This window comes from Bos grunniens, chromosome 19, assembly GCF_055505025.1.
Source record: "Bos grunniens cultivar Pamir isolate PY7600 chromosome 19, Bosgru_T2T1.0, whole genome shotgun sequence".
In the NCBI taxonomy this organism is placed as follows: Eukaryota; Metazoa; Chordata; class Mammalia; order Artiodactyla; family Bovidae; genus Bos; species Bos grunniens.
This window is the reverse complement of record NC_141183.1, coordinates 16,431,466-16,457,672: the sequence shown is the minus strand read 5'-3', so window position 1 is coordinate 16,457,672 and position 26,207 is coordinate 16,431,466. Positions and strand designations below refer to the sequence as shown.

At 38.2% G+C, this 26,207-nt stretch overlaps 1 protein-coding gene across 33 annotated transcripts in view; it reads left to right on the top strand.

Annotated features, from left to right (window-relative positions):
- The window catches only part of TLK2 (tousled like kinase 2), a 131,848-nt gene that overhangs the window by 41,360 nt on the left and 64,281 nt on the right, over nucleotides 1–26,207 (top strand). For 14 of the 33 annotated variants that reach the window (XM_086357092.1, XM_086357093.1, XM_086357095.1 and 11 more), the window contains 5 exons: nucleotides 10,736–10,807; nucleotides 11,747–11,816; nucleotides 12,824–12,867; nucleotides 13,589–13,684; nucleotides 24,652–24,819. In XM_086357092.1, the coding sequence (XP_086213218.1) occupies nucleotides 10,736–10,807; nucleotides 11,747–11,816; nucleotides 12,824–12,867; nucleotides 13,589–13,684; nucleotides 24,652–24,819 (450 nt within the window). The remainder of the gene's footprint in view (nucleotides 1–10,735; nucleotides 10,808–11,746; nucleotides 11,817–12,823; nucleotides 12,868–13,588; nucleotides 13,685–24,651; nucleotides 24,820–26,207) is intronic. The other 19 variants (XM_086357101.1, XM_086357102.1, XM_086357104.1 and 16 more) reach the window with 2 other exon arrangements.

Below are 26,207 nucleotides of genomic sequence, written 5' to 3'. Positions count from 1 at the left end.
CAGTTTACATTCCCATCAACAGTGTAGGAGAGTTCCCTTTTTTCCACACCCTCTCCAGCATTGTTTGTTGACTTTTTGATGATAGACATTCTAACTGTCATAAAGTGATACCTCATTATAGTTTTGATTTGCATTTCTATGATTGAGTATCTTTTAATGTGTTTTGGCCATCTGTATGTCTGTTTTTTTTGACTGTGCTGGCTCATTGTTGCTGGCCTCAGGTTCTCTCTAGTTGAAACAAGCAGGGGCTAGTCTCCAGTTGCAGTGCACAGGCTTCTCATTGCAGAGGCTTCTCTTGTCATAGAGCGTGGGCTCCAGGGCACGCTGGCTTCAGTAGTTGTGGGGCACAGACTTCGTTGCCCCATGGCACATGAATCTTCCTGGACCAGGGATCAAACCTGTGTTCTTTGTATTGGCAGGCGGATTTTTAACCACTGGACTATCAGGGAAGTCTTATATGTCTTCTTTGGAGAAATGTCTGTTTAGATCTTCTGCCCACAGCTGCATGTTGGTCGGTTGTTTGTTTGCAAATATTTTCTTCCATTCTGTGAGTTGTCTTTATTTTCTTTATGGTTTCTTTTGCTCTGCAGAAGCTTTCAGGTTTAATTAGGTCCCATTTGTTTGTTTTTATTTTTATTTTCATTATTCTAGGAGGTGAATCAAGAAAGATATTGCTGTAATTTATATCAAAGAGTATTCTGCCTATGTTTTCCTCTAAGAGTTTTATGGTGTCCAGCCTTACATTTAAGTCTTTGATCCATTTCGAGTTTATTTTTGTTTATGGTGTTAGCAGTGTTCTGATTTCATTTTTCACATGTAGCTGTCCAGTTTTTCCAATACCATTTATTGAAGAGACTGTCTTTCTCCACTGTATATTTTTCTTGCCTCCTTTGTTGTAGATTAGTTGACCGTAGGTGCATGAGTTTATTTCTGGGTTTTTATCCTGTTGTGTTGATCTATTTTTCTGTCTTGGGGCCAATGCCATGCTGTTTTTTAGCCACACAGCATGGCATGGGAGGTCTTAGTTCCCTGACCAGGGATCAAACCTGTAGCCCTGCATTGCAAGTGCAGAGTCTTAACCACTGGGCTACCAGGGAAGTTCAGTACTATACTGCTTTGATTATTGTAGCTTTGTAGTATAGTCTGAAGTCGAGGAGTCTGATTCTTCAAGCTCCATTTTTCTTTCTCAGGATTGCTTTGGCTATTTGGAGTCTTTTGTGTTTCCACATAAATTTTAGGTTTCTTTTGTTCTAGTTCTGTGAAAAATGCTATTGGTAATTTGATAGGGATTTCTTTGAATTTGTGGATTGCTTTGGGTCATGTATTCATTTTGACAATGTTGATTCTCCAATCCAAGAGCATTGTATACGTTTTGTTTATGTCTGTCTTCATGCCAGTGCCATGCTGTTTTGATTACTGTAGCTGTGTAATAAGTGGATTTGGGACACCTCCGACTTTATCTTTTACAAGACTGGTTCTTTGCAGTCTTATTACAGTTTTTAATGGTTAAGCACTAGAAGAGTTACTTTGAAAAAGAAGGACACAACAGTGATTATTTTAAAATATAATTTCATTTTATTATTTATTTATTTTTGGCTGTGTGGGTCTTTGTTGCTGCGAGGGCTTTTCTCTAGTTGCAGTGTGCAAGGGCTACTTTTTAGTTGCGGTGCATGGGCTTCTCGTTGCATTGTCTTCTCGTGGAACACAGGCTCTGAGGCATGTGGGCTTCAATAGTTGCAGCACGTGGGGTCCGTAGTTGTGGCTCCAGGCTCTAGAGTATAGACTCAACAGTTGTGATGCACAGGCTTAAGTTGCTCTTCGGCATGTGAGATATTGCCAGGTCAGGGATCAAACCTGTGTCTCCTGCATTGGCAGGTGGATTCTTTACCATTGTGCCACCAGGGAAGCCCAAAAGTGTTCTTTATGGTGATTTATGTTGTTTTATTCAAAGCGGTAAACTGAGAAACAAGAGGTATAAATTGTGGAAAAGTGAAGTCACTCAGTCACTCAGTCTTGTCCGACTCTTTGCAACCCCATGGACTGTGGCTACCAGGCTTCTCCGTCCATGGGATTTTCCAGGCAAAAATACTGGAGTGGGTAGCTGTTCCCTTCTCCAAGGGATCTTCCCAACCCAGGGATCAAACCCAGGTCTCCCGCATTGCACACAGATGGTTTGCCTTCTGAGCCACCAGGAATACATAAACTTATTATTTATAACTACTATGATTTATATCTGGACAAGGAATTCAAGAGGAACAATCATATGATTAGGATGAATAACAACTCAGTAATTGGCTAAATGAAATATATGAAAATTATATAATTCCTGAATGTCAGCAGTATGAGGAAAATAGGAGAAATTGAATCCTAGTTATTCTAACTTGGGAGATGAAGACGAAGATGTCACAGTGGTGAACGAGAGTTAAACTTTAGTAACCCATAAACTTTTATGTCTTTGGGCTTAATTTTCCCCTAGGGATAATAATTGAGGCCAGAGGCTTGAACTGGAACTGTCTAAAGCTGGGGATTGGGAAGGGGCACACTTGTCTATGAATTAGAACTAATAAAACTGTCCACCAGTCCAGGACATAGGATGAAAGAGAACTGCTTAACTTTGGCTTGTGGCTGTTAAAAGCCATAAGAAATGGAAACTCCAGCTTTGTGTGGAAATCCTGGGCCGGAAAACTAATATATTTGAAACTGGTGAATGTTGTAGGGCATTAGCAGAGGTGACCATTAAAATTCCCTTGGGATTGATTGCTCCTTAACCCCTGAAATGTGGAGGATGCCCCCAAAGCTGTTTATGTACTCATACAAAACTCATAAAGCACCTTAGTAAAAAAATCCAACAAATGAGAGAGTTTACAATTGAGGGGCATATAATAATAGACTGGAACTTAATTATCCAATATATAGTCCATATTCATTTTCTGCCTTTGTCCCAATAATGTCCTTTATTTGGTTTTGCTTTTGCTTTGTTTTACAATCCATGGTCAAATCAAGGATCATACTTTGAATTTTGTCATGCCTTTTTATCCTTCTCTAGTTCAGTTTTTTTCTGCCTTTTTTGTTGGGTTTTTAATGATAGCTACATTTTTTAAAGATAACATTGTTTGCCTGAAAGCCTTTGGTTAGCTCTCTTACTAGACAGTAAGATGTTTTAGAACAGGGAATGTGTGTCATTTATCCCTGCTAATTAAATTTAATCTAATGATTTTATAATAATTTAGGATGCTGTGCTTCAGAAAAGGACAGGAAAAGGGAGGATTAAATGATTCTTAATCCTGTTTTTCTTTTGGTTAGCCGCACATACTCCAGGATGCTCCACACATGCGCAAGGATCCTTGTGCCTATTGCTTTGATGTTTCAAACACTACAGTGCACACCACTTTACAGTTCATATCATAATTGCTAAAAAAAATAGGTTCTTCAGTTCTCTTTTGCCTGTATTCAACCCATTTGCCACTGCCTTTTCAAAGTGAGAGATAGTTGGTGGGTAAAATGAATGGTTAAAATATGTTAATAGTATATGATTTTATTACTATCCAAGAGACATAAAATACTTCTTGAAAGTTACAATAAAGATAATTCATAAACAGGATATTTTTAACATTTAGGCATAGGAAGATTCAATTTAAATTATTATAGAATTCTTAAGTAAAGCTTTTTTAAACATCATGGAACTCTATTATATCATTAAAGGAATAAGTCCTTGATTGATTTATGTCACTGGGAATACTTTATTTTATTTTATTTCTTCTTCCTAGTTTCCCTTTATTTTTTTTTCTTGGCCGTTTTGCAAGCATCTCACTATGAAGCTCTCTGATATATTGTGTTGATTACAATTTTAAAATAGTACTTTAAGGATACAGTGAAAAGAATACCCTGAAATGAATGTAAATTGACTCTAAGCCTAGTAACTTATTTTTTTAAATAGCCTTATTGAGATGTTATTCATATGCCATACAGTTCACCCATTTAAATTGCACAGTTCATTGGTTTTTAGTATATTTAGAGGTAAGTACAACCATCCACAAAATCAGCTTTAGAATATTGTTATCACCTCAAAAAGAATCCCATACCCTTCAGCTAGCACCCTGTGTCCCACAACCCTCCACCTAGGCAACTGTGCTTTACTTTCTGTCTTAGATTTCCCTGGTCTGAGCTTTAACATGAGTAGAATCATTTGATATTTGGTCTGTTGTAACTGGCTTCTTTAACTCAGCAAAATGTTTTCAAGGTTCATTTATGCTGTAGCACGTATCAGTTCTTGATTCCATTTTATGGTCAAATAATATTCCATTGTATGGATATATCATATTTCATGTATCCATTTATTAGTTGATGGATATCTGGATTGTTTTCACCTTTTGACTTTTGTCAGTAATACTGCTGTGAAAATTTGTGTCCAAGTTTGTGGGTGTACATGTTTTTATTTCTCTTCAATATGTTTCTAGGCGTAGCATTCTGAGTCATATGTAACTCTGTGTTTAATTGAGTAACTGCCCAACTGCTTTTGAAAGCGGCTGCCCCATTTTATGTTCCTACCAGCAGTGTTTGTGGGTTCCAGTTTCTCCACATTATTGCCAGCACTTCTTACTGTCTTTGTGAATCTATCCGTCCTGGTAGGTGTGAAGTGGTGCCACATTTTGGTTTTGATTTTTGTTTCCCCATTGGCTAATGATGTTGAGCTTCTCTTCATGTGCTTATTGGTCATTTGTATCTCATCTTTGGAGAAATGTCTGTTTAGATCTTTTGCCCATTTTATATTGGATTATCTGTCTTTATTTCTGAACTATAAGAGTTTTTTATATAGCATGCCAGTACCTTTTCAAATATATGATTTGCAGATACCTTCCATTTTGTAGGTTGTCTTCGTTGATAGTGTCCTTTCAACCACATGTGTGCTCGGTCCCTTCAGTCGTGTCCGACTCCTTGGGACCCTATGGACCCTGTGGACCCTGTGGACCCCCCCAGGTTCCTCTGTCCATGAAATTCTCCAGGCAAGGATACTGTAGTCGGCTGCCATGCTCTCCTCCGGGGGATCTTCTGACCCCGGGACCAAACCCACATCTCGTTACGTTCTCTGCATTGGCAGGCGGTTCTTTACCACTAGTGCCGCCTGGGAAGCCCCACAAACATTTTTAGTTTTTAAAAAGTCTAATTTATCTTTTTTTCTTTTGTTGTTGGCAGTTTAAGTGTCATGTCTAAGAATTCTTTGCCCAGTTTGAGTTTGTGAAGATTTACCCCTTTCATCTAAGAATTGTATGGTTTTAGCGGAGAAGGCAATGGCACCCCACTCCAGTACTCTTGCCTGGAAAATCCCATGGACGGAGGAGCCTGGTGGGCTGCAGTCCATGGGGTCGCTAAGAGTCGGACACAACTGAGCGACTTCACTTTTTCACTTCTCACCTTCATGCATTGGAGAAGGAAAGGCAACCCACTCCAGTGTTCTTGCCTGGAGAATCCCAGGGATGGGGGAGCCTAGTGGGCTGCCGTCTATGGGGTCGTACAGAGTCGGACACGACTGAAGCGACTTAGCAGCAACAGCAGTAGCTGTTGGTTTAAGTACTTGAACCATTTTGAGTTAATTTTTATATGGTGTGAAGTAGGAGTTTATCCTCATTGTTTTGCCTGTGGCTATCCAGTTGTCTCAGCACCCTTTGTTAAAAGGGCTATTCTTTCCCCTACTGAACCGTGTTGGCTCCTTTGTCAACAATCATTTGGCCGTAGATTATGGATTTCTCTCTGAACTCTCAGTTCTTTTCCATTGGTCCATCTTTATGTCAGTGCTATACTGTCTTGATTAGTTTTGTTTGTAGTAAGTCTTGAAGTCAGGAAATGTGAGTTCACCTTCTTTTTCAGGGTTCTTTTGGTGCTTTATAATTCCTTTTTTTTTTTGAGGGCAGGGGGCACGCAACACAGCATGTAGAATCTTAGTTCCCTGACCAGGGGTGGAATCTGTGTCCCTGACTTCCCAAAAAGTCCCCATTCTCTATGAATTTTAGAATCAGCTTGTCAGTTTCTATAAACTCAGCTGGATTTCTACTGGGGATTCCACTGAATCTATAGATCAGCTGAGAGAGAACTGCTATCCTGACAGTGTTAAGTATTCCAGTTCATGAACATGGGATGTTTTTCCATTTATTTAGATCTTTAATTTCTTGCAGTAGTTTTTAAGGTAGTTTTTAGCGTATATGTTTTTTATTTCTTTTGTTCATATCTAGGTAGTTTATTCTCTTTGATGCTAATGTGAATGGAATTGTTTTCTTAACTTCATTTCAAATTCATTGCAGGGTTATAGAAATTGTAAAACAGGTTTTTGTATATTGATCTTGTATCCTACAATCTTTATGAACTTGTTAGTTTAGGTAGGATTTTAGTGGATCCTTTTTGGTTTTATATATACAATAGTATATCTTCTGGGAATGGCATAGTTTTAATTCTTCCTTTTCAAGCTGAATGCCTTATGTATTTTTTTATTATTATTACTTTTTTGGGGGGGAGTATAATTGCCTGCCTAGAACTTCTAGTATAATGTTGAATATGTGGGTGAGAACAAACATCCTTGTCTTGTTTAGGGTCTTAGGAGAAAGCTTCCAGTGTTTAACTGTTAATTATGATGTGAACTGTAGGGTTTGTTTGTTTTTTTCTGTAGTCGCCCTTTTGTTGGGTTGAGGAAGTTTCTTTTTTATTTATCTAAGAACTCCTTCCTTTGCTTTCATTTTGGAAGAACACTTTGCTCAATGTATGAGTGTTGGTTGACCCAACACTCTCTGCCTCTGACCTCACACTTTGAATATATTATCCTGCTGCCTTTGGGCCGTGATTGTTTTTGCTCAGAAATCAACTGTAAATCTTACTTGGATTCCCTTATAAGTGATGTGTTACATTTCTGCTTTCAAGATTTTCTCTTTTTCCTTACCTTCCTTTGAGTATATTTCCTATAATATGTTTGTTTATGAGGCTTTTTGTGTTTATCCTGCTTGGAGTTCATCAAGCTTCTTGTATCAGTAAGTTATTATTATTATTTTTTAATACTTTGAGAAAATTTCAGACAATTTCTTCAAAAAATTTTTTCTACTCCTTTCTTGCTCTCCTCTCCTTCTGGGTATCCCAATTATGTACATGGTGATGTACTTAACAGTTTTCCACATTTCTTTGAAGCTCTGTTCTTTTTTCTTCTTTTTTTTAATTATTTGTTTATTTTTCAGCTTGCATAATCTCTATTGATCTGTCTTCTGATTTGCTAATTATTTCTTCTGCCAGTTCACTTCTTCTCTTGCGCCCCTCTCAGTTCAGTTCAGTTCAGTCACTCAGTTGTTTCCTACTCTTTGCGACCCCATGGACTGCAGCACTCCAGGCCTCCCTGTCCATCACCAACTCCCAGAGTTTACTCAAACTCATGTCCTTTAAGCCAGTGATGCCATCCAGCCATCTCATCCTCTGTCGTCCCCTTCTCCTCTCGCCTTCAATCTTTCCCAGCATCAGGGTCTTTTCAAATGAGTCAGCTCTTCGCATCAGGTGGCCAAATTATCGGAGTTTCAGCTTCAACATCAGTCCTTCCATTGAATATTCAGGACTAATTTACTTTGGGATGGACTGGTTGGATCTCCTTGCAGTCCAAGGGACTCTCAAGAGTCTTCTCCAACACCACAGTTCAAAAGCATCAATTCTTTGGTGCTCAGTTTCTTTATAGTCCAACTCTCACATCCATACATGACCACTGGAAAAGCCATAGCTTTGACTAGACAGACCTTTGTTGGCAAAGTAATGTCTCTGCTTTTTAATATTCTGTCTAGGTTGGTCATAACTTTCCTCCCAAGGAGTAAGCATCTTTTAAGGTCATGGCTGCAGTCATCATCTGCAGTGATTTTGGAGCCCAGAAAAATAGTCTGTCACTATTTGACTGTTTCCCCATCTATTTGCCATGAAGTGATGGGACCAGATGACATTATCTTAGTTTTCTGAATGTTGAGCTTTAAGCCAACTTTTTCACTCTCCTCTTTCATTTTCATCAAGAGGCTCTTTAGTTCTTCGCTTTCTGCCATAAGGGTGGTGTCACCTGCATATTGATATTTCTCCCGGCAATCTTGATTCCATCTTGTGCTTCATCCAGCCCAGCGTTTCTCATGGTGTACTCTGCATATAAGTTAAATAAGCAGGGTGACAATATATAGCCTTGATGTACTCCTTTTCCTATTTGGAACCAGTCTCTTGTTCCATGTCCAGTTCTGACTGTTACTTCCTGACCTGTATACAGATTTCTCAAGAGGCAGGTCAGGTGGTCTGGTAGTCCCATCTCCTTAAGAATTTTCCACAGTTTATTGTGATCCACACAGTCAAAGGCTTTGGCATAGTCAATAAAGCAAAAATAGATGTTTTTCTGGAACTCTCTTGCTTTTTTGATAATCCAACAGATATCAGCAATTTGATCTCTGGTTCCTCTGCCTTTTCTAAAACCAGCTGGAACATCTGAAAGTTCGCGGTTCACGTACTGTTGTAGCCTGGCTTGAAGAATTTTGAGCATTACTTTACTAGCGTGTGAGATGAGTGCAATTTGCAGTAGTTTGAGCATTCTTTGGCATTGCCTTTCTTTGGGATTGGAATGAAAACTGACCTTTTCCAGTCCTGTGGCCACTGCTGAGTTTTCCAAATTTGCTGGCATATTGAGTGCAGCATTTTCACAGCATCATCTTTCAGGATTTGAAATAGCTCAACTGGAATTCCATCACCTCCACTAGTTTTGTTTGTAGTGATGTTTCCTAAGGCCCACTTGACTTCACATTCCAGGGTATCTGGCTCTAGGTGAGTGATCACACCATCATGATTATCTAGATTGTGAAGATCTTTTTTGTATAGTTCTTCTGTGTATTCCTGCCACCTCTTCTTAATAACTTCTGCTTCTGTTAGGCGCATACCATTTCTGTCCTTTATTGAGCCTGTCTTTGCATGAAATGTTCCTTTGGTATCTCTAATTTTCTTAAAGAAATCTTGTCTTTCCCGTTCTATTCTTTTCCTCTATTTCTTCGCACTGATCGCTGAGGAAGGCTTTCTTATCTCTCCTTGATATTCTTTGAAACTCTGCATTCAAATGGGTATATCTTTCCTTTTCTCCTTTGTTTTTTGCTTCTCTTCTTTTCACAGCCAGTCGTAAGGCCTCCTCAGACAGGCATTTTGCTTTTTTCCTTTTTTTTCTTGGGGATGGTCTTGATCCCTGTCTCCTGTACAATGTCACGAACCTCCGTCCACAGTTCATCAGGCACTCTGTCTATCAGATCTAATCCCTTGAATCTATTTCTCACTTCCACTGTATAATCATAAGGGATTTGATTTAGGTCATACCTGTTTGACAAATGTTTGCTATTCGTTCTGACTGCAGGATGACTCCTCCCTGGTGGGGCTTTATTCCTTGGTTCTCTCTTTCTAACTAACTGACCTACAGTCTAGGCTGTATCTTCATTACACAAATATTTTCCCACTTGCCTTTTGCCACAGTCTCCATTGAATATCTGTAGATTTAAACTTGTCCACACTCTGTTGAGAATGAAGTCAGGTCCTTTGGGAAGAGATTTTGTACTATATGTTCCAGTGTTTTACCCCCGGCAAAATATCTAAGCCAGGGTTCTGGTGTTGGGGGTGGGGACAATGAGTAACACTTTTCTGTGAAGTGACATTCAGCCTCTAGGAACTGAATACCAGGAGCGGAGGTATAGATGGGGTGCACACAGCAAGCAGCTTGTCTCTCGTGATGTGGAACCACTACCTTATGAGCTGAGCGAGAGGCCTGTTGGAGTCCCAGTATTCTCAGTGTACCAAGCTAAGGCAGAGCCTCCGTTCCACAAGTCAGTGTTAGGCAGATGGAAGCCTCCTGTCTTTGATGTACTTGTCTGGGACTTAGCTTCAGTGACAGAGTGCTGGGGACAAAATGAGAAGCCTGAAGTCCTGCTCCTCTCAGGAAGAAAGCCCTTGACTGAGAGCTGGGGGAAGGAGGGGGCTTGTGCTCTTGGCTGCAGCAGTCTGGAACCCTGCTGAGATGGGAGGGTGGGATATGGGAAGAAAAGCATGATCTTCCTTCAGGTACCACAGACTTTCACCTTGCAGGCTAAATTTTTTGTAGATTTTATTGAATGGTTGTTTCTTCATTAGCTCTTTGCCCTTAGGGACCATTGTCAGAGGCTTTGAATGGTGGTTTTAAAAAATAATTTTCATCAGTTTCTCTGAGCAGCAGGCTAGCAGAGATCCTCACGCTGTTAGGCTTAGAGGTCAGTCTTTTGTAACTGTTTTTTGAGCTGGCAGTCTCTTTAAAGCATGATTCGAAAAAGTGTTTCCTTCATTATGGTCTCTGACCACCCCCTCATGAGGAACCCTTGGCATACCCTTAACATAACTTTCAGATATCGACTGTAAGATACAAGAATCACGAGAATCGTTTTTCCCTTGCTTATTTTCCTTAAAGAATGAACTTGCTCCATGTGAAAGTACTCTAGAAGGGGAAAGTTTGCACAGGAGTTCAGAGTTTATAAAGGAAATGAAAATAACATTAGGTAGAGAATTTTAACATGAGTGCCCTCTACTATATGATGGATGGAGTTCTTTTCAAGTTGGCTCAGAGGTGTTGCAGTTAATTCTTGGTTTCTTTGACTTGACCTAGATATCACAATCACATGGCTTCTTCCTCATTTTTGCTGTCATCTTAGTTTCTTTTGATTCCTTTTTGTTTTTTTCTTTTCAGGGGCCACTCAATAGTGAGTCTTCCAACCAGAGCTTGTGCAGCGTGGGGTCCTTGAGTGATAAAGAAGTAGAGGTAAGAAGCCACATCCATTGCAAGACTTCTCATATTCCCACACTTTAGATCTGGGTTAAACCATAGCACTGCAGACTCTGGGGTCCTGTTAGGGTTTGTGTCAATGATTCCCCTTAGAGTTGTGTGCTCTTTGTGTCTGCACAGTTGTCGTGTGGCCCTGATGGGTTTTTATTACTATAATCATAATAATCAATAAAAGGTAGAAATTTGCAGTTGTAGCTGAATTAGTCTAAGTGTCCTTGAATTTTAGCACTTCTTAGTACTTCAGCAGAGTGAGTCAGTGTGGCCTGAAGGACTTCAGTAACAAAATTTGAAATTTTGTGTTTTTTAAAGGCAAATAACCTAGCTGATTATATAACTGCTTACTTTGCACTTAGATAAGACTTTGAATAGACTAGTCAGTTGACTGATCATGCAGATATTTCCTTTTTGGAAAAAAATTTTAGATTTAAGGTCTTTTAAAGTAGAAATATTGGGATTCCCTGGTGGTCCAATGGTTAGGACTCAGTGCTTTCACTGCTGGGATCTGGATTTTCAGTCCCTGGTCAGAGAACTACTATCCCATAAGTTGCATGGTGTGGTCTCAAAAAGAAACAAATATTGTAACAGCTGCTATTTGAGAGCCTGCTATATGCTAGATGCTTGTACTACATTTGTGCTTTATAAAATAGTTCATTTAAGCTTTTGCAGCAACCCTGATTTACAGATAAGTAAATTAAAGCTCTGATATTTTAAGCAGTTGGCCAAAAATTGTATAAATGGTTTGACTTCAGATCTTATATTCTTTCTATGACCCTGCTCTAAGAGTAGGACATTCATTTAGGACTTGTGAGCCAGTTAATTCTCCTTATAAATTTGATATTTTTAACGTACACTCTAATTTTCATAACGTGAAAAATTTGACAAAATGCTAATTGTGATGTATATGGTATTTAACAGACTCCTGAGAAAAAACAGAATGACCAGCGAAACCGGAAAAGAAAAGCTGAACCATATGAAACTAGCCAAGGTAGTAATAATTTCACACCAGTAAAAATATAAATTCTTATGTACTTAGGTATAAAACTTCCAGCTCACACTAATTAGTTTGCATACAGGGATTCCTGACAATGGAGATTTGCATTCCTTAAGGGAATATCAGGCTGTTTATGACAGACTTGCCATTTGATACACACTTGACAAAACAGCGTCAGTTCTGTGGGGACTCTAGTTCTCCCTGTTGTAAGTTAATAGTCTTCTCGCCATGGATTTGTCTTCAGACTAAGGATCTATTGTACAGAAAAGAGATTACATAGCAGTTTTAACTATGTCTTGCACTAGGTCAGTGGTTTGTTAATAATAGGCAAGCAGAAATGGTTGCATTTACATGGCTGTCCTTTTACCTACCCTTCTTCCATGTCAGTTACTCAGTTGAATAATTGGTGCCCAGTGGAATAAATCTGTAAGTATGATGATCATAATGCCAGATTTCTTTAAATAATTAAAGAAAGAATAAATGAAATGGAAGAACTTCCAAGAAAGGAAAGGCCCCCTCCCCCCATTTTGTATCTTTTAATCTGCAAATCATTTTTTACTTTTGTGGGAGAAAATTTTTCCAAAGTAGCAAGGTCATGTAAATTTACTTGTGAAATAGAATAAACCATTTAGTTCTGATGAGTTTGTTTTGAATTTTTTTATCCTCTTAGTTGGGGGTGTAGTTTATAGTTTAGTTTTATTTTGATTCACAGTTGTGGCATAAGCTTTGTTAGTGTACTTGTAAAAGAAAGCGTAGTGAATCTTAAAGGAAAGCAAGCTGTGAAAAGGTCTTTCTTTCACTGCTTATTTTAGTGTTTTATTTTGTGGTGGAAACTGTCTTCTGTTCTTAGGAAACAGGTATTTTGGCTCATTTGTTAAAAGTAAAGTTGACATTTGAATTGGTAACAGCATAGGCAGTCATTGAATACATAATACACTTTAGCAAATGATGGTTTACTTGTGTTACTGGAAAAACTGTACTTACTTTGGTTTTATTTTCAGGGAAAGGCACTCCTAGGGGACATAAAATTAGTGATTACTTTGAGGTAAGTTAAATTTTTGGAAAAAGAAATCTATAGTGACTTAAAAAAAAAAAAGAACCTAAATCCTTTCTTTCATTTAAAGCTTTAGAAAGGCATATATTGCCTTTACTGTGCCCTCCTCCCCTTCTTCCCCACCTTCATCAACCTGATGTTGCCCCATCTCTATAAGAGGAAACAGCTGCTGACTTCCTAAATTTAAATTTGTTCATGATGTGTCTTGTCTGTGATGATATAAAAATTCACAAATGAGGTGATCGTTCTCTTGGCCAGACTAGGTTTTGTGTCTTACAAAGGTTGAAGTGGAACGCCTCGGACTCTTCTTTTGTCCTCTACCTGTAGTCCAGTGGAACCTGTAGTAAGCTCACTGACCCATCCTTAGTGGTTACTGAAGGGGACGCTAATATACACTGTATTCCTGCTTCATGTATTTTGAGACAAGAAGGGGAAACATTCTTCTCTTATATCTTTTCCAAATCATGTGTACCTTCAGGTTTCTAGCCATGTTTTCCTTATATCTTGGTACATTTCTACTGGAGCTTCTTGTTAAAATCTCATTGAAAAGTTAGCAGAATTTGACTTACATGGCATTTTCTCTAGAATAAAATGTGTAGACTTAAAGGGACCATGTATAATTAAGACCTGTATGTGTATTAATCTTTTACTCTCCTTATCTGAGCATAGTACTGTTGTGAATTATTCATATCCATTTTTCCCTGTTGGCCAGTTTGCTGGGGGAAGCGGGCCAGGAACCAGCCCTGGCAGAAGTGTTCCACCAGTTGCACGATCCTCACCGCAACATTCCTTATCCAATCCCTTACCGGTAAGCATTCACCTGGAGAAATGTGACACCTGTTGTAGGAGACCAAGAAGCCCAGGAACACTCAAGCAAAGTTTCTCTTCCATTAATTACCCAAGGGGAGTGAAGTCTTAAGGAGAAACGTTCATAGCATTACCTGTGAATCACTTAACTTAGATTCAAATCTGTATCAGTCAGTTTACATTTTATGAGAGCTGATCCTGTTCTCCCGGTATAAATCGATTACTTCTAGGCCTCAAGAAAGGGGTTTCCCGTCCAAACATTAGGTTTTTATCCTGGCCAGACTTACATATTCCTGTAGTTAAATTCCTTTAAAAAAATTGTGGTCAGCTCCTGGTATTTGAATTAATTGGATGGCTTGCTCAGTGATGTAGTAGAGAAGCTAATACCGCACAGATTTGGGATAGGTTTGTTCTCTGATCTGAAACTCTATAAAAACATCACAGCCAAGTTAGTGGTTCTCAGGCCAGGGTAGTTTATCCCCTCAGGGGACATTTGGCAATGTTGAAGTAATTTTTGGTCAGAACTAGAGGGTGGGTGGAATGATGCCATAGGCATCTGCTGGGCAGAGGCCAGGGATGCTGGTGTACATCCTGCCATGCACAGGACAGGCGCCCACAACAAAGAATGATCCAGTCCAGAATGGTGCTAGTGCCAAAGCTGAGAATCCCTGAACCAGCTTGTGTAGGATTTTATGTCAGTTCACTCAAGTGCCTTTGGCTGATTTGTTGATACCATATGAGAACCCTGTACATAAGAGTGTATTATGTCCTTTGATGCCTCAGGTATTGCTGTGGGATCTTAGGGAAAAGGGAGACCAGGAGTTTTCATCCTAGGTCTCTGTTTCGGAAAGTTGCTTTTCTCTGCCTCAGCAGACTTGATTAATATTGCTTTTTTTTTTTTTAAGTGATTTAGTCTCTGTATTGTTAAACTAGTTAAAATGTCCTTCTTCCCCTCTTCTGTCTCATAAAAACATGCGTTCATTAGGGTGATTATAATTAGTAAAGCACTTAGCAAAATGTATTCAGCTTGAAATTTTTTCTATTACTTTGTCATCATTGCCATATTTAAAAATATTATAAATGTTCAATGTGTAGATATGTTTGGTTAGGTTGAAGTTTGTTAGCTAACTTTTGAGGAGACCTAGATCTGTATTTTTATTGTTTTAAACCAGTTACAAGTTTTAAAATGTTAAATGGGATTGCAGAATTATCTATTTGGGACAAATACGACTTGTAGAATTTTGTTATCTTACTACTCTTTTCTTCCTGAAAAAGATTTTTTTTCATTTGGTTTTCAGTAATGTGACCACCCATCTATCATGTGTCCATTTAAGTCAGGTCTTAAATGAAGACAAGAGAGAGGTACCTAAGTGATCCACAGACAGTCCTGCCACCTCAGTGAGTGGTGGCTGAGCCTCATTATCGTGCAAATCTAAGTATGTCTTGGTTGTTAAAATAGAAACCAACCTTAATTTCCTTTTTCCATTGCATTTTATCCTCCTATCTTAGATTCTGTGCTTCATTGTTATAATCAACTGATTTGTATATACCCTTCAATTCCCTTTCCCCACTCTCTCGATTATACTTGCCTGAAAAAAACTCAGCCCTGATTAAATCTAATTTTCCTTGCCTGTATCTAAGCGGTTCAGCCTGGTTAGAGAAAAGCACATACACCCATGCTGACTGATCTCACTTTAAGTTTGTGACCACCAACCTCATGAGCCTCTGAGTTGCTGCCAGTCCTATTATATTTCCATAGTTAATTCACTCTCCTAGATGAATATTTCATATTTTTGTCACTTTCTGCAGTCTTCCAGCAGCAATTCCTTCCCCTCTACTCTCTCAACTGATGACTTGACTTTTTTATTTTTTTAGGAAAATAGAAGCAATCAAAAGAGAACTTTCCCATGTGTTTCTGCCAGCTCTACCAGGTTACTTGTGTCCTTATCCGTATCTGCCTTTTAGGATGCATGAACTGGACAGCCCTTTACTTGGGCATCGATTTCCCTGAAAATTATATATGCACCTCTCCTTGCCATGTCTGCTTATATAACTAAATGAATAGCTTAGAAAACGTCTGTAGGACTTCCCTGGTGGTCCAGTGGTTGGGAATCTGCTTGCCAGTGCAGAGAATGTGGGTTCAATCCCTGGTCTGGGAAGAGTCCACATGCCACAGAGCAACTAAGGTCGTGCACCACAACTGCTGAGCCCGTGCACCCTAGAGCCTGTGCTCTGCAACAAGAGAACCACCTCAATGAGAAGCCTGTATACAGCAGTGAAGACCCAGAGCAGCCAAAAATAAATAGATAAATAAATAATTAAAAAAAAAAAACCCACAGAGGAGCTCTTGCTCACTAGCACAACAACAAATTGCTCTTTTTGCAGTCTACCCTGTCCCTGTAGATAACAGTTCACTGTGTCCAGTTTTTTAGATCATAACTTTATGCCCCATATCTCATCCATCAAAATCCTGTTTTCTTTTAAAAAAATAGCAGAATCCACCCTCTTTTCTGTTCACCTGGTTCTCTGCATCAGTCTCTAAAGTAGTCTCCTTGTTTCTGCCTGTGTCTCACCTATTTTCAATATAGTAAGTAGCCAGAATGATTCTGTGAAAAATTTAAGTCAGATCCTATTCAGAACTGGCCAGGGGCTTGTCCAGACTGTTCTAGGCTTATGTGGTCTAGAAGCTCCTACATAATCTTTGCTCCTCACATCCATCTGACTGCATCTGCTCCCCTTCTTCCTCATGCCACTTAAGCTGCACTGGCCTCCTAGAAGTTCTGTGAACACTCTGAAGCACTCTTTACTTCAGTGCCTTTGTACCTGCTATTTCTTCTTCCAAGAATAGCGTGATGAGCAAGTCCTTCATCAGACTGTTGCTCAAAAATGGCCTTGTCAAGAGAGGTCTCTCCTGGCCAACTTCTTTGAATAATAGTCCCTCTCACCTTGTAACTCTGTCCCTAATCCTGCTTTAATTCTTAGTTATTACTATCTGGCATATGTATTTAAAGTTTGATATATATATTTAAATTTTTATTGATTCATATTTATACATATAAAAGAGTATACATGTACATCTACAGCTTAATGAATGTTCACCAACTGTACTAGCACAAGAAACAAAGTACCAGCCCCTCCAGAAAGTCCCTTATGTTCCCTTTCAGTTATTAGCGCCCTCCCTGCGATTGGAGATAGCTACTGTCCTAACTTCTAATAGTAGCATAGATGAGGGCTCTTTTGTTTTTATACAGTGTATGAAAGGAACCACACAGTATCTAATATAGTCTGGTGTCAAGTTTCTTTCAGTCAGCATTACTTTGGTGAAAGTCATCCATGTTGTGTGTTGTAGATCATTCACTGTCGTCATTGTGTGGCATAATTTTAATATTTTTATTTAATTTACAGATCTTAATTTTTAACTATACAGTTAGTTTGTTGCCCATCATCTTCCACCAGAATGTTAATCCCAAGAGAATTGGACCTTTGTTTTATTACTACTATTTCCATCTCTTACACTGTTTGTTACATACAGGTGTAATCATTTTGACTATTTCCCTCACTCCTTGGCATAGAAGAGAGATCTTGTTCAGTGTTTAGTCTCTAACACCCAAAACAGTGTTGGGTGCACAGTGGGAACGCAAGACAGACTATTTGTTGAAAGAGAAGAATAGAAGAACAGATAAAGAATCATTTTAGCTTTTTCCCTCCTAAGTGATTCTTCTATATTTTTTGTTAAATACAAAAAAGTACACAAACCCTGAGCCTTTGAGTTCAGGAGTTGGTAAACTACAGCCTACAACTGGCAGGCCGAAAATGATTTTTAGATTTTTTGAGTTATAGAGACAAAGAAGAATATGTCACAGAGTTATGTTGCCTGGAAAGCCTAAAATATTTCTATCTGGTCCTTTACAAAAAATGTTTCCAGGCAGTCATTATGAAGTTAACTCCATTAATCATTACTTAGGTCAGAAAGTAAAATACTTCCAGCACCCTGGAAACCTTCCCTGATCACAACTCCCTCCCAGTACTCTAGAAACAACCACTGTTCTAATTTTTGTGATCAGCATTTGCTTTTCTTTATAGTATTGTCATTATGACAGTTTTGTTAATCACGGCGTTTAATCTCCATGTTTAAATCTTCTGTATTCTGACTTTTGGCTGTTTGTTCTGTCAATTACTAAGAGAGGTATATTCATGACTGTCATGATTATGGGTGTACTTTGTTTCTTCCTGTATTTATATTTTTGCCTTATGTATTACTAAGTGATTCTCTTTATTTCTCCTGATACTTTTTGCTCTTAATGCAGTTTATCTGATACTAGTATATTCAAACCGCTGTATAGTGTAAATATTTCTGTTTTTATATTGTCAGCTTTTCATTATTATGTTTTCAGTATATCTGACAAGTACATAGTTGAAATTTTTTCTTTATTCAGTCTAAAATCTTTTTTAAGGGAATTACGTAGTGGTCCAGTGGTTAGGAGTCAGCACTTTCACTGCTGGGGCCTAGGTTCAATCCCTGGTTGGGGAATTAAGATCCTACAAGCTGTGTGGCATGGTCAAAAAAAAAAATCTTTTTTAAACTTCAGTATTTATTCTGTTTACATTAATGCTGCTAAGTCGCTTCAGTCATGTCCAACTCTGTGTGACCCCATAGACGGAAGCCACCAGGCTCCCCTGTCCCTGGGATTCTCCAGGGAAGAACACTGGAGTGGGTTGCCATTTCCTACTCCAATGCATGAAAGTGAAAAGTGAAAGGGAAGTCGCTCAGTCGTGTCCGACTCTTAGCGACCCCATGGACTACAGCCTACCAGGCTCCTCCATCCATGGGATTTTCCAGGCAAGAGTACTGGAGTGGGATGCCATTGCCTTCTCTGGTTTACATTAATAAACATCGTTATATTGGTTTTAAATACTCTGGCTTTTAATGGTATCTGTCATTGCCTGTTTCTTGCCTGTTCTATGTCACTGTTTCCTTCAATTCTTGTTTTCATTTGGATTAAAAAATATTTCATACTTTTCTCCTCCACTAGTAGGTAGGTCCTGTGTGGTGTTTCTCCCACAGGTATCTTTAATATGCCAAAGTTTGATGTTAACAGTAGCCTAGTTACATGATAACTTCGATTCCATTTCTGTGCTACTGCCTTGGTGGTGGTGGTGTAGGTTTATATTTTGCCCTTAAAAAATTTATATATATATATATATATAAAATCATAGAACATTATTATGCTGTCAGTGTTCATTTAGATTTATCCATGTACTTACTTACCTCTTTCTTTGTACTTCTTGCCTTTGTACATATTACACCTTCCACTTTAGGGAAGAAGTGGACGTGGAAGTACTTCTGCCTTCCATAGTCCTTAATACAGTATTTATCTGCTGGGGGTTAACTCTCTAGGTTTTTGTTTGCTGAAATAACTTTATTTTGCCCTTATTCTTGAAAGATATTTATGCTGTGTATATATCTAGATTGTTTTTTTTTTCACCACACACAGTTAAGTATATCGTTACCATTTTTTTTGGTTCCCTTGGTTACAGTTGAGAAAATAGTTTTCATTTACTTATTTCTTTGAAAGAAACTGCTCTGCTTCCCCTACCCACACCTACCCTTCTCCCCTCAAGCCCCAGACTACTTTTACTTTGTGGTGGTGTGCTTTGAGACATCCTTTTATTTCCCTTCCATGTGATTTGCTGGGCTTCTGATATTTGTGGGTTGCTGTCTTGTACCATTTCTGAATAGTTATTTGCCATTGTCTCTATCTCAGTCCTATTCTCTTTTTCATTCTCCTATAAAATTTCAGGGAACCATATGTTAGCGGAGAAGGCAATGGCAACCCCACTCTAGCACTCTTGCCTGGAAAATCCCACGGATTGAGGAGCCTGGTGGGCTGCAGTCCATGGGGTTGCTAAGAGTCAGACACGGCTTAGCGACTTCCCTTTCACTTTTCAGTTTCATGCATTGGAGAAGGAAATGGAAACCCACTCCAGTGTTCTTGCCTGGAGAATCCCAGGGATGGGGGAGCCTGGTGGGCTGCTGTCTATGGGGTCGCACAGAGTCGGACACGACTGAACCGACTTAGCAGCAGCAGCATATGTTAGACTGTCTCACTTTATCACCTGCCCCTTCATTCTTCTTTCTGTATGCTCCATTCTGGATAGTTTCTTGCCTTTCAGTTCTCAAATTCTCTGTTTTGGTGTATCTAATTTGCTGCATTGGATTCTTAATTTTTGTTATTTTATGTTCCCTGCAGATATAGTCAAACTGTCTTTTATTTCTTTAATCTGGTAGACATAGTTGTTTTATAATCTGTTAATTTTTGTATTTGAAGTTTAAAAAAATCTGTTTCTGCTATATCTTAATTTTCCTAGTTGTTGCTCAGGTCTTTATTTCTTTTATGCTTTGGTTATCTGTATGCTGCTCATACTTGAAAAATTGTTTGTGAAATTTCTTTGAGGTCTAAAATGAACATATGTTTCTCCAGGGAGAATTTTTATTTGCTTCTCTCAAGTGTCTAGAGATTCTACCAGTCTCTACAAACTACTAAATTCATGGCTTGCTTTGTTTGATTTGCTAGATTGTTTCTTTCAACCAGACAAGCAGTATTGATTTGGATTGTATTAACTTGCATGGGAAATCCCATGGGCAGAGGAGCCTGGTAGGCTGCAGTCCATGGGGTCGCTAGGAGTCAGACACGACTGAACGACTTCACTTTCACTTTTCACTTTCATGCACTGGAGAAGGAAATGGCAACCCACTCCAGTGTTCTTGCCTGGTGAATCCCAGGGAGCCTGGTGGGCTGCCATCTGTGGGGTCACACAGAGTCGGACACGACTGAAGTGACTTAGCAGCAGCAACATTTCTCAGGGGAACCTGCACCCCCTGCATGGCCAAGGCAACTGTTGCAGCTCCCTGAGGGCGGGAGAACTATTTCTTCTGGCTTACATTTTCCCTGAGGTTTTAACCCTTTGAAAGTACAGCTTAAAGTGGGAAGGATTCATATTGAGAGTCCTATGCTGGATGGGCTTGGCGTATGATTAGCCACTTGGCAACATGGTGCCCAGGGATTGGAAAGTCAAGATCTTAGGGTGTCCCATGGATGGAGGAGCCTGGTGGGCTGCAGTCCATCGGGTCGCTATGAGTCGGACACGACTGAGTGACTTCACTTTCACTTTTCACTTTCATGCATTGGAGAAGGAAATGGAAACCCACTCCAGTGTTCTTGCCTGGAGAATCCCAGGGACGGGGGAGCCTGGTGGGCTGCCGTCTGTGGGGTCGCAGAGTCGGACACGACTGACGTGACTTAGCAGCAGCAGCAGCAGGGCAAATGTGACTTTGATGCTTCTTTTACTACCTGTTTTGTGTTCCTTATTTCCATTAGGTTTTGCCATGACAAATCCCTACTATTTTGACAGCTTTTCAATGCTTTTAATATCTTTTTAAAAAAACATTTTGTCCTGTCTTTATAGTTGTTTTCTAAGGGAATGTTGGTACAAACATCCCAACCTGCTATATTTCCAGAGGTATTTAAAGATCTTTTAAGCCCTTGGCAAATAATTATTGAATGTATGACAGAATTATTTGTTTTAATATTGTAGCTTCAATGATAACAGTGTGCCAGGTAGTGAGATTATTGTTGTTAAGTATTACAGGTATTCTGGAGTCTGCATTTAAATTTATTGGGTGAGGTAGGAGTGTTGTTTTTAAGGAGTTGTGGCTTTTACTCATAGATTTAAAAAAAAAAATTCTTTTTTCCAGATCACTTTGATTAGTCTGTTTTACTTATATTTTCTAAAGTAAAAATGTTAGTTTTCCCTGATAAAGGGATACATGCTGATTATGAAAGTCCAATAATTCAGAAGTGGTAAAATATACAGTCCTTTCCACAAGAGCTATTATCAAAGAGTTTAGTGGGCATATATGTATACATGTATGTTCATATAGCAGATTTCCTCATTTCCATTGTATAAATTTATTTAGACAATAGACTTAAATATTTTGTATTCTCTAAGTAATGCTGTAATGAATATCCTTGTGTATACATCTGTGCTTATGCATTTGTTTCCTTTGGATAAATTTCCAAAGGTTAGTTCCCAAGTCAAAGAATATGCACACTTTAAAATGTCATCACATGAATGGATAAAGAAGATGTGGTGTCCAGTACACACATACACCCACACACTGGAATATTACTCAGCCGTTAAAAAGAATGAAACAGTGCCATTTGCAGCAACACGAATGGACTAGAGATTATCGTATTAAATGAAGCAAGCCAGACAGAGAAAGGCAGATATCATATAATATCACTTATATTGGAATCTTTAAAAATGATACAAATAAACTTATTTATAAAATAGAAATAGACCCACAGACATAGAAAACAAACTTATGGTTATAAAGGGGAAAGGGTAGATGTATAAATTAGGAATTTGGAATTAACATATTAATATACACACTGCTATATATAAAATAATAACCAACAAGGACTTACTGTATAGAACAGGCAACTGTGTTCATATTTTATAATAACTTATAAGGGAAAAGAATCTGAGAAAGAAAATATGTGTTCAGTTACGTATATATAACTGAATCACTTTTCTGTATACCTGAAACTAACATAGCATTATAAATCAACTATGCATCAATTTAAAATAAATAAAATGAAATATCATCACATAATTGCTAGCAGGTCATCAGCAGTTTGAGAGTCCCAATTTCTTCCTATCCTTCTAATACTGAATTTTACATTATAGTCTTTGCTAGTGAGAAAAATACCTTGTTTTATGTTGCATTTCTTCATCAGTGATATTACATATCTTTTCATATGTTTAGTGGCCTTTTGGATTTCTCTTTTAATGCTTATTCAGTTCCTTTGCCTATTTATTCGAGCATTTGCTTTGTCTTGCTGATGGGTAGGAACACATTATTTATTAAGATTGTTAGCTCATTGTCACTTATAGTGTGAATATTTTCTGCCTCTTTATAATTTGTTTTTTAACTTGTTTATGTCCACTTTCACCATTCAGAAGTCAAAAAATTAGAAGTGATCAGATTTATCAGTGTTTTTCTCTTCATGACTTATTACTAGTTTTGTCTTATTCTTAGATGTTCCTATATGGTTTGTGTTTTTAATGTCATGTTTAAAAAACCCTCACCACTAGAAAGTCATAATAGCATTTGTATATGTTCTTATAATTTTTATGTATACTATAAGGAAGTAATGTACTTTTCCTTTTTTCTAATATCTGTGTACATATCGTATCATCTTTGTAATAAAATTCCCACTAATTAGAAATGCAGTATAATCACACATTACACATCCATTTTATATGGGTCTTTTTCTGATTTTTCCGTGCCACTGATTAGTCTGCTTGTTCCTTTACCAGGATTATGCTTATTTGGTTTATTGTTGCTTTGTTATTGCTCTTTAGTCGTTAAGTCATGTCCAACTCTCTGCAACCCCATTGGACTGGAGCCCACCAGGCTCTCCTATGTCCATGGGAGTGTGTTGTCATTTCCTTCTCCAGGGGATCATCCCAAGCCAGGGTTGTCTCCTGCACTGGCAGGTGGATTCTTAAACACTGAGCTACCAGAGAGGCCAGTGTTGCTTTGCAGTAAGTTTTAATAGCTGGTCAGGTTTCCCTGGTACACTTTATCAAAAATTACATGGCTAATTTTGATGATTTTTCCAAGTGGACCTCAGAACTAAAATATGAAAATCCATAGAAACAGTCTCCCCAAAGAGCAGAGGAGAATCTAGATGATCAATCACTATGCTACCACAACACCCTTTCTTGCAAAAATAGAAACAATAATACACAAAAAGCCGTGAGCACTGGCTTTTAGAGAAGTTTGACATATATAAAATGTGAACTCAGAAGCACAGTATTTTGCCATTTAACGTTGGTCGTCTTTTATATTTGTCAGTGAATTATAGTTTTTGTTTTACATGTAATCTGCATATTGTTTCCTTGTAAGTATTTTATAGATAATTTTGAATCTGATTTTTCTTCTGATGCTACTTGTTCTGATTATAATCAAGTTGTTGATATATGGGGAAGTTATTGATTTTTGTGTATTTATTTTCTATTTGGCCATCTTACTGAACTCTTATTTGTTGTTTTTCAGTTGATTTGTTTGGTTTCCTTTGTGAATAGTTATATCATCCAAAATTGACACTTTCTAATGTTTGATATTTTCCAGTGTTTATACCTCATATTGTTTTCCTTATCACTTTGGCTAAAAATTCTATGATAATATTGAATGACTGTGATATTAATGTGTTAACCCCTGTCTAGTTCCTAATTTTAATGAAGGTATCTCAAGTATAGCACCATTAATTATAGTTATTTTTATTTCTGAAAAAATACTCTGTTGAATTATAAATGGATACTTACAGGTTTTTTTTTTAAGTATTGCCCAACAATGTGCAAATCTTTTTGCATCTAAAGGAAAGAATCTTGATTCTCTGCCCTCCCACACCAACATTAATGTAGTGAATTACATTAGTAGATGGAATAATGAACTATCCTTATATTTCTAGAATAAGCCATACATAATTGTGGTATATTATTCTTTTGTTTGTATTTATTTTATATTTTGCATATGGGTATAATATGATAATAGAATAGAGAGTGAAGTAAGTAGGGGCCAATGCCTTAATCTTTATTAACCTAGAGGTTAGAAATAGCATTTCCTTGTAGAATTGAGGGTATAGTGAAGTTGTTTGTTGAACTCTACAAAGTAACCTGCAAATTCAGAGTTCTGTAAATATAGAACCATTAAAATGTACTAAGATAGGTCATAATCCAGTGATAATGTTACTGTACTCTCCATATTTGTTTTCAGAGGGTTTTTTTTTTAAAGTCCTTCTTGTATCTGATAACTGTGTTTTAATCTGTTGCATGTTTTGGCAGTATCAGATGTTTTCTTTGTCATGTAATTTGTGTGTTTTCTTTCATGTTTTCCAGCGGCGAGTAGAACAGCCTCTCTATGGTTTAGATGGCAGCGCTACAAAGGAGGTGTCAGAGGAGCAGTCTGCCCTGCCAACGCTTATGTCAGTGATGCTGGCAAAACCTCGGCTCGACACAGAGCAGCTGGCACAGAGGGGAGCTGGCCTCTGCTTCACTTTTGTCTCAGTGAGTACTGAGGCTGCGTTTATGCACATCCTTGTTTTCCTGGAGCCGAGATGGAGTTTGAGTAAGGATTTTGGTAGAGAGATGATGATTTCTAACTCTGTGTTACCTCTAAAGGTGTGTGCTTGTGCTCAGCCCCGCTTGGCTCAAGGCGCTGCGAGAGACTGCTTTATCAAAGTCTGAGTTTCCTGTGGGATGGAAAACACAACCTTAGGTTGACAAAGAACAGAAAATACAGATTAAATTCCATTACAATTAAAAATAAAATCTCCAGACTCCAACCATCACTTGTTTGAAGTTAATAGTCAAGTTAATAAAATATTAGTATGGGGATAGGCATGCTTACTAGTCATTTTCCCCTCTATGGTATCTGGACAGCCTGCATGCTTGCTTTCTCTCATTTCTTCAGAGTATTAGCACAGTTGCTTTTCCAAGACTATTTGGCTACCTGTTTGTTCCTTTCACCTTACTTCTTTCTTCTTCCTTGAAGAACAGGAATTTGATTATTATAAATGTTTGACCCCATTTTTTTATTTGCCAAATTATAATGCAGTTTGACTTAAAAGTTGTTGCTTTTCTTGGTTTCTTTACCCTGCCAAGTACCTGTTTGTTTTCAGTGACACAGTAAAGCAACAGAAAGCCCCATCGCCCTGTCCCTCCATTTTTAGGGGCCTCCTTCAGAGCTGACATTACCATTGATCAAGGTTTCTTTCTCTCTTTCTGGTTCATTTTCTCCAGTAATCTGTTTCCTCCTTATTTGATCCATGGTTTCTGAGCAAATAAATCTCTATAACCTCTGGGATTAACCCACATATGATTGTATTAAAAAAGGCCATGAAATGGTGGGTGTCTTAAGGAAAGGAGATAAAAACAATAAAATAATTAGATAGGGATCATTGTGTATTATTTGAATCACTTCTGCCCTTCCTTCCTTCTCCCATTCTTTCCTTCCTCAGCTTAAAACAGTACCCATGTATTACCTCAGAGTTCTTTAAGTTTGGGGGTAATTTATTGCTGAGCAGTAGAGAACTAATACATGTGGCTTTATCTTTAATGCTTCCTTTTTTCTTCATATTCTACATCTAATCTATCAGAAAACATACTTATATCTAGAATCTGACCATCTCTCACCGTCTCCACTGCCACCATAATGGCCCAACATCTCTCTGCTTTGGAATACTTTCTTATAGAGGAGTAATATGGTAATCACATCTGAAGAAGGAACATGGAAATAGTATAAAACCAAAGTCCTAGAAGCTTTGGTATAGTTCTGTTTCTCTTTGCTTCTCTGCAGTTCCAACTGGAGTATAAACTTAGATAAAAAAGGAGAAAAGCAAAAAAGTTAGCAAATATATAACAAATGTTGGTTAATAGAGACAAGCAGTTTCCTT